Source organism: Cynara cardunculus (genome assembly GCF_001531365.2).
Source record: "Cynara cardunculus var. scolymus isolate 2C chromosome LG 3, CcrdV1, whole genome shotgun sequence".
NCBI classification, from domain to species: domain Eukaryota; kingdom Viridiplantae; phylum Streptophyta; class Magnoliopsida; order Asterales; family Asteraceae; genus Cynara; species Cynara cardunculus.
Window position 1 is genome coordinate 9,811,601 of NC_037530.1, and position 9,628 is coordinate 9,821,228.

The window sequence follows — 9,628 nt, forward strand, 5'->3', positions numbered from 1 at the left end:
CACGAACGGAGGCTTGTTCATGTTCGTTCGTTTAACTTAACCGAACAAACGAACGAACACGAACGGTAAACGAACGAAAATCTTTGTGTCCGTGTTCGTTCGTTTAGAAATCGGGTATGTTCGTTCTTTAACATGTTAAACGAACGAACATAAACGAACGGGCTAAACGAACATAAATAAATATTATTTGAATTCAAAGTATATAATCAAAAGAATATATATTAAATTTAATATATAAACGAACGGTAAATGAACGAACGTTCACGAACATAAATGAACGAACGAGACTTTTGTTCATGTTCATTCGTTTAACTAAAGGAACAAAAAAATTTGTTCATGTTCGTTCATTTATTAAATAAACGAACTTCCCGCCGAACGGTTCGCTGAACGTTCGGTTCGTTTACAGCCCTAACGGATATACTTGGGTACAAGAGTGAGTACTGTAACATAGTAAAAAGTAAGATGCTTAATGATCTTGTTCACTATTAACATATTCCATAAAACATGAAAGAAACTATTAGTTAAATTTTGATAATGCTTGACTTCAATGGTCGACTCTCTTCGTCGTTGCACTAGAAAAGAAAAAAAAAAGGAAAGGTTATGATGATATATCATTTGTGTTAGAAAACAAAAAGGAAAGGGTAAATGGTGATGTCTGATTGGTTAGAGTTTGACTCCAAAGATCAAAAAGTATCGGGAGGTTGTTCAAATCCAAGGAAGAACAAAAATCCTCTTGTGGCCATGAAGATTCAAATACGGTAACTTCAGGCTATCTGTAAAACACATGTGGTCGTCCTGAAATTAGTCGGTTCGCATAACGGGTTGGATATCCAGGTTAATAAAATAAAAAAATATGATATATTTCCACAAAATTGGTTCAGTTTAGAGACCAAGTCATGAGGATGATATTCCTATTGGATAATATTTAATTTCCAACCCCATATGCAAAGCAAATGGTATGTTGGTTGTCCTTATATTGGTGTTTGTATTGATTTGGTAAAGTCAAAAAGTCTTTTAATGCCAACTTAAATCAATTATTGATGAGCCTATATATAATACATATATATATATTACAACCCAACCTCCATTTACACACAATTATCATTCCTTCATCTCTCATATCACCCAACTCAACTCATCACCTCTTCTTCTTCTTCTAATAGAAGAGAGAGAAAGGAAGAGAGAGAGAGAGATACGTGTAGAAGCGGGAAGGAAGAGAGTTACAGGTATAGATACAATAATATATATATATATAGAGAGAGAGAGAGAGAAGAAAAAGAAGAAGAAGAAGAAGAAGAAGAAGAAGAGAGATGGATAGAGAGGAAGAATATGTAAAGTTAAAAGAGAGATCATTAGAGATAACACCATCATGGGCAGTAGCAGTGGTGGTGTTTGTGATACTTGCCATTTCAATTGCTCTTGAATACATCCTTCATCTCATTGGCCATGTATGTACATATTCTATCTTTAATGTCTTCTTTAAAAACATATATATATATATATATATAGATACAGGTTCAAATGAAAACATGCTTAAAATAAGTGCACACAAACACTTATTTCTACGCATATATAGAAACATATTTTTACTAAAAAAACGCAAAGATATATATAATGGAAACAAATAAATTTTGTTGAACATCTTGACAGTGGTTACATAAAAAACACAAGCCAGCACTCTATGAAGCACTTGAAAAGATCAAAGCAGGTAAATTTATAGTCTTTTAACTATGTCATTAACTTCTTCATCTATTGTTGAATTTGTTTTTGTCTGAAATCTACTTGTCCAGAGTTGATGCTTCTGGGATTCATATCATTGCTACTAACAGTTGGTCAAGGAACAATTGCTGATATATGTATCCCAAGTAAAGTTGCAAGAACATGGCACCCTTGTAATAAAAAAACTGCCGACGATGCATACGACGATCCTTGTCTTAAAAAGGTATATATGTCGTTGCTCGTGCGGTTTTCATTTTCTTGTATTAAATAACTTTTAGTTTGAAATTCTTAATTAGTGGTAAAAAATTAGTAAATTAAATGAAACCTAAGGTTTTAATTTGGAGTTATATTATATGTGCAGGGAAAGGTGCAAATGGTGTCAAATTATGGGATACACCAACTCCACATATTCATTTTTGTGTTGGCTGTTTTTCATGTCTTGTATTGCATTCTTACACTGATTTTGGGAAGGATCAAGGTAAAACCTTCAATGGCCACATATACATATACATATACGTGGAGGATTGGGTACCTGTGAAAATGAGAGTTAAGGTGAGAAATGTAAGAAGGAATTTCCGCCCTTGGATGCACATTAGGATGAGATGGACCGAGATGAAATGCGCACAGGATCATTCCCCGTATCAAGCGCAATTCATGGATGGATTTGAGATTAAAGATGATCAAGAGTCTAGATCTCTTCTTATGCTTCTCACCTTAACTCTCTTTCTCACACGTCCTCCGTCTACATAGGGATGAGTTCAAGCAAGAACATCACTACTTTTATGAAAACGGAAGAACACCTTTTAATTTATTATAGTCAAACGCATGTGATTAAAAAGTATTTTAAAAATCAAAACCAGGGGTTTGCAGGCCAAGAGGCCCAATATCACATGTGATTAACTACAGTTATCCATATGACATAGGTGTTCCCACGTTTTCTTAAAATGATGGTATTTTTGTTTAAACCTACACCTACATATACATATACATATACATATAAATCTCTTAAAATCGTAATGGAAATGAATACAGATGAAAAAGTGGAAGGCTTGGGAGGATGAAACAAAGACGGTTGAATACCAGTACCATAATGGTTAGTGAGTTATATTCATGATCAGCATTTTTGGTGTCTTTTATATTATATATATATATATATATATATATATGTATGTAGTTTAACAGATGAATATCTCTTCACAAAATCTATATTTTGATCTTGTGTTTCTTTAGATCCAGAAAGATTCAGGTTTGCAAGAGAGACAACATTTGGACGCCGACATTTGAGATTTTGGAGCGACTCGACTCTTCTCTTATGGATCGTAAGCATTTACCTATAAAATGTTATAATTCAATTAGGGAAAATAATATTATTTTATTTATAATATTTTTATTCTTAAAAAAGAGTTGAAAATCATGTAAATTGCAATATAATCTTGAAAAATAAATAAAATCAATTGACCCCAAAATAATAAAAAATAATAATTGAAGAAAATCATGCAAAGTTGACTTTTGTTTTTATTTGTAATATACAAATTCACAACCACAGATTTGTGGCTACTTGATTCAAATGCCTCCACATAAAAAGGGCCACTTGCTTTGGACCATTAACTATGCAATACAAAATTTATTTTCTTTTAATGGAAAGTTGACATTTCTTGATATTTTAATTATTGTTTCATATTATTTTTAAATATAAATTATTTATGTTCTGTCATTAAATTTCTCCTAATTTATTAAAATTAAAAGAATTTTTCTTATTTTTTTTATGAATTTAATCATTAATTATGTATTAAAAACTGATTTTCACCATTTTTTAAATAAAACTTTGACCCTTTTTTTTTACTTGTATTGCAGCAAGATTAGTCCCAAAAGAATTATACAAATTATATTGAAAATGTTTTTGGTAATTCTTTTTTTTGTGTTGTGTGTTGGAATGAAAGTTTGACTTTTTTTTTTCTTGCTTTCAAGCATATAATTTCTAATTGTCTTAAACATTCTTTAATTATTATATTATTTAAAATAATTATTTAACAGACTTTTTATTAGCAACTAGAATGGTACTTGCACAATGCAACGAGATACATCTCGATTTTAATGTTTCATTTTTTTTCTCAATCGATGTTATAATACGTTTTTATGTGGTTTTGAGAAAAGATTAATGTTTTTAAATTTTGAATAAAATATAAATATGAAAATATCATATAAAAATGGAAAAAAAATATTGATATTAGTACCAAACTCACTATTTAAATTTTTTCGTTTTTTATGTATTTCTTTAATTTATTTTTTTATTTTTTGTTTAATAATATAGTTTTTCTATAAAAATAATAATTAATTATTTGGTTAAAACTTAATGATTATCCTAATTATATTTTAGATTTTTTATATTTAAAATGAGACTTTTATTCTTTATTTAATTATGTATATTCTATAGTTAGTTACACGAATTCAAACATTAAGTTTTAATAAATTGTATTTATGCATAACTTACCTGTAATCTTAAATTTTAAGTAATATGCATCAATAAACAGTACTTCATGCACAAAAAATGGTTTTTAATTTTTTAATTTTTTTTGTCAAATGCTATATAAATGATCAAATCTTGAGTTTTCTTGATCTTAGGAACAATAATTCTAATTAAAATTATTAATTTAATTTATTTATTTTCAAAATATCTCCAGCTAATCAAAAAAAATTAAGAATCTTTGACTTTGCTACGTTATTTTACTACAAATTTGATTAAAATCAATATCACAACCAACTCATGACGTCACTTGTTCCGAGATTTTATGTATTTCTTAATTTTTAAAGTTATATTTATTAAATACGAATATTAATTTATTTTTATTCATGTAAAAAAACAGGGTTGTTTTTTCAGACAATTTTTCACATCAGTCGCAAAGGTTGATTACCTTACCCTTAGACATGGATTCATCAACGTAAGCATCCAAAATAACCCGAAATCAGACAAATTCTTTCAAATTGTTATTTATATATTAATTTTGACGAACGTTTGTTTGGATACAGGCACATTTAACTCCCGAGAGTACACAACGGTTTGATTTCCACAAATACATCAGTAGATCGCTTGAAGAAGATTTCAAAGTTGTCGTTGGAATAAGGTTTGCTTATATTGTTTCACTTTTATTTTTTCCAAAAATATATCAAAATTATAATATTAAATCCAACATAAAGGTTTGGTGCAAAATGATTAAGATGCGTATAAAATGAAATATAATTGTTTGGTAATTATTTACAATTAGATTAGGACGTTAAATGGTTAAGGGAGGCCCAATATACAAAATCATTCAGAAGGTTTTAGAACCATTAAGAAACAGACTTTTTTTTTTACAAAACAAAATTCACCTCTTAACGATTCAGATATTATCTTTTAATAAAACTATTAAGAGGTAAACAAACAATACCTAACACTCTTAAATTCTTGTATATACAGTCCTACTGTATGGTTCTTTGCTGTTTTGCTTCTTCTCACCAACACCCATGGTATGTAATCATAGATTCAAGCCTTTTAGATTCATTTATTTATTTATTTAAATATTATAAATTAATATTCATTTATTTACCTCAAATAAATAAATAAAATAGTAATTGATCAAACATTCATTTATTCTATAATGACAGATTGGTATGCATACCTTTGGCTGCCCTTCATCCCATTGATTGTAAGTACTATTCTCATCTTGTTTATTTTTATGAATATATATTTGTTATAAATAAACAAGAATGCATCATAAAAAATTATATTATACGGTTTACTGGATCTGCTTAGAATTTTTAAAACTGGTAAAAATACTTTCCGAACGATCATATACAAATCTTTGAGACCTTATAAGGCTGGAATAGATGTGAACACATGAAAGAGTCGTATCCAGTAATCAATTCAGAGAATTTCTGAAAGATGATGTTTTAAAACGTGTATTTTGGATGATGATCACATGCATAATGCGTCTGAATTTGGATGGTATGGATGAGCGGTTACCAATTTTATTTGATAAGAGATAATAATTTGATATGTATATAAACATAGAGGTCAAAATGGGGGAAACTTTTGGAAGAGCATAAGTCGAGTTTGATTGATTGACGTATTTTTGATCGTCAATGTAGATAATACTTTTGGTGGGAGCAAAGCTACAAGTGGTGATAACGAAGATGGGGCGGAGGACTCATGAAATGGCTGATGTGGTGAAGGGTACACCGATGGTTCAACCAGGGGACGACCTCTTCTGGTTCGGTCGACCCCAGCTCATACTCCTCTTGATCAACTTTGTTCTCTTTCAGGTCGATTAATCCACAATTTTTTTATGTCAATTCGTGTATGTGTTCGTCGTTTTGTTGACACCGTGTTCTAACCTCTTCGTATTGGTTCTTATAGAACGCGTTTCAACTGGCGTTTTTCATGTGGAGTTGGGTAAGAGCCATTTTCACTTGAAAGATGGAATGTTGTCTATGTTTTCTTGAATGAGTTTGATACGAAAAGATTTAGGATCGATTTCATCGCCTATTAATGGTGATAATTATTTGGTGCTCATTTTTTTGCAGTATACATTCGGCTTGCGGTCTTGCTTCCACCATCGCATTGAAGACATTGTCATCAGGATCACAATGGGGTGAGTCGTAAACTCGCAATCACTCAATAGCATCCTATAATGCATAACCGTGCATTTTCACGTCAAACTAACCCTAAAAAGAGAAAGACACTTGAACACATTATGTAAAAAGGGCCTCACACCACTTTATATAGCACCCTCATTATACGGGTCCCACGACCATCATGAGGGATATGAATTTCATGTTTGATGTGTAGGCAAGTCATAATTATCAATTGTCAAAGTCTCTGAGGATCGAATCTGATACGATAATTTGTAATATCCCATAGGCCCAAGCAACAAATTGGCCCAATAACATTCGAATGAACTTAAAACAATGGTAGATGTTATCAGTAACTCACAACTTTGAGCTTATAAAAAATTTACAAATCTAATTTTAGCGGTTAATTCTTGTGCTAATGTTGATATGTTGTGTGTTTTCAGGGTAGTGATACAATTCCTGTGCAGTTACGTGACACTCCCTTTATACGCGTTGGTAACACAGGTAAAGTTTTCCGTTATCAATACCACACTAATCGTTATATAGTACAATCCATCAATGCACTCTCTGTACAACAAGCAATAGCACGGTACAACCCTTGACTTTTTTCGATTTTTGGTTTGACTTTTTAAACAGATGGGTACACGAATGAAACCAACAATTTTCAGTGACCATGTAGCAAAAGCACTAAAAACTTGGCACCACACAGCCAAAAAGAACATCAAGCATGGCAACCATTCAGCCCCAACTTCACCATTCTCAAGCAGACCTGGAACCCCACTCCATGGAAGCACATCTCCAATGTATCTCTTGCACAGATACCCAAAAGATAGTCTTGAGAGCCCTTCCAATTCTCCAAGAGGCTCGAATTTCGAGCACGAAGGTTGGGCCAACGAGTCTCCTTCGAACCACAGGCATAACCATCGAGAAGATGGGGACGTTGGAAGAGACGACATACACGATCTTGAAGAAAACGAAATTCAAGCACCACAGTCGAGCTCGATTGAATTGCCAACAGGACCACGGCCAGTGAGGACCCAACATGAGGTTGATATTACGGACTTTTCGTTCGGCCCAGGTAAATAAGTAGCGTGTATATCGAAGAATGCGTTGTCCATAACTACAACTAATCGATCAAGATGTACCGATTCCCTATATGCTCTACAGTATATACGTGTATGACTACGATTTATTGAACATCCGGGTTTCAACCCAAAATATTGAAGGAACTCGCTATCATTGCACTTGTATACAAAAAAGAAGTCGGGTACATTCATTCTAGTTTTCATCGTCAACTAAACCAACGTTTTCGCATCACATCCACCAACGAGCATGTTCATACCCCTCTCATCCAGAGTACGTCCAACATATTCATAACCACCATTCAAAGATGTTTGCAACTTATGTGTCTATGGTGCACCAATTAACGTTTGCAGTTCCTGCCTGGTAAGATTCTTGACCCTTCTCTTGATCGACAGAATCAAGTTGCTTTCCTTTTCGTGCAAAGGGGATATGTAGCTCTTTTATAAGCATGTGATTATGTTAATCTTCAAACTCATACAATTCATATATGATGTTTGTTGACCTAATAATGAAATAAAGACGACGAATGATCCCAACTTCTTTATTTAGTACGAATGCAATGATAACGAATTTTACGTAATACTCGGAGCAAATGAGATACAGGATCGTCCTAATCTTTTTGGAGGCCCTGTTACACCTATTACCACGTACTACTATTATAGTTCATCTAAAACAAGTGATAAACAAGACAAAATATAAAGGTTCACATCATATATTAAAAGTCTTAGAATATAAAACAACAGAAATGCTTAAATTGACAAAGTAACATGTGAAATTCACCTGAACAAAATCATGCTTTTAACATTCTTAGAAACAAAGTCTTCAATGAGTTCTTCATAATCAACTTTATCCAAAAAGTCATTTTCAACCGCGATCAAGACAAGTCTGTTAAGTCTATCTTGTGTCATTGTTGGAGCACAAATAGGACTTCAATAGCTTCAACTTTGAGAAAGTTCTTACTGCTGAAGCAACAGTTACAATTACACAGGAACAGTCAACAGAACTCTATAAGCAATGATAGCATTAGGGAAACATTCTACATGCTACAAATACTTCAAAATATTAGTAGGTCCCATATTTTGATTTGATAAATAATCTTGAAATCACTTCAATTCCACATACAAGTCATTTTCATCTATATCATATTGGTCTTGCCTCTTCAATGCATTTTCAGAATTAGTCTAAAAAGACTTCAAACACGTATTATCCAAAGAATGGAGCTTGTCAGAAGTAAATAAAAACCCAAAGACACTTTCATATTATTGGTATTGTTTAAATCTTCTATTAAGTGAAGCAATTGCATGATCAACAACACAAGCAATAATTAACTCTAACTGATTCATTAGCAGATTGTGAAGTAATTTCAGATGCATCACTAGGATTTTCATCAAAATGTCTTTTTCTTCGAATTTCACGTCTACAAGGAAATAATGGATCGATATTCAATTCAATAGCAATTTTCTTGGCTGATTCTATGGCATCTAAAAACCCTGTTTCTCTATGCCTCTCAAAGAAATAAATCAACCCTTTTAACTTGTTCAATAGCAACATCAATCAACATACTTTTTTATTGTGATTGTTTACTAACCAAATTTACCGCATATAATATTTTATAATTCATACCAAACCACTATTCACACTAGAAACTCAAAATCACCAAGCTCATTTTGTGCTAAAGACTTTGTTTCACTTCTAATTTTTTAATCATTATCAATTTCAGCTACTTCAAGCAAATCTTCTCTTATATCTGATACTTGAAATCTTATAGCTTTTACATCATCAATACGACTCTCCCAACGAGTAGTAGACAACGACTTGACTGTCCATCATTTTACATTATCTTTAAACACTTGCAATATTTTAGTAGAATTAGCAAATATCATATATATACGTTGAAAAATACCAAAAAAGTCTCTAGCTTTACCACAAGTATTGGCTATTTCACACTAAGTCAAATTAAGACTATGAGAAGCACAAGAAATATGAAATGCTCTAGGATTTATATGTAATAGCTTCTTTTGTACTCCTTGATGTTTTCCCTTCATGTTTGAACCATTATCATAACCTTGTCCTTGCATATCATCTATATCTAGAATAAGACACTTTAATTCTGCTGTAAAACATCAAACAAACCTTGGACCGTGGTATCATTTACCTCTAAAAATCCTAGAAAAGTTTCCTCGATGCTAACAGTTTTGGAAGAGATATCTACATACCT

General features: G+C 31.9%; 1 protein-coding gene across 1 annotated transcript; it reads left to right on the top strand.

The window, feature by feature from the left end:
* Nucleotides 1-1,262: 1,262 nt before the first annotated feature.
* LOC112510377 (MLO-like protein 12) lies at nucleotides 1,263-7,580 on the top strand. The gene is made up of 15 exons (XM_025115776.1): nucleotides 1,263-1,448; nucleotides 1,651-1,708; nucleotides 1,791-1,942; nucleotides 2,081-2,197; nucleotides 2,752-2,812; nucleotides 2,950-3,038; nucleotides 4,584-4,658; nucleotides 4,747-4,841; nucleotides 5,174-5,223; nucleotides 5,362-5,402; nucleotides 5,845-6,018; nucleotides 6,113-6,148; nucleotides 6,280-6,347; nucleotides 6,771-6,831; nucleotides 6,964-7,580. The coding sequence occupies exons 1-15, from the start codon at nucleotides 1,311-1,313 to the stop codon at nucleotides 7,411-7,413; spliced, it is 1,665 nt and encodes a 554-aa protein (XP_024971544.1). The 5' UTR covers nucleotides 1,263-1,310; the 3' UTR covers nucleotides 7,414-7,580.
* Nucleotides 7,581-9,628: the final 2,048 nt, after the last annotated feature.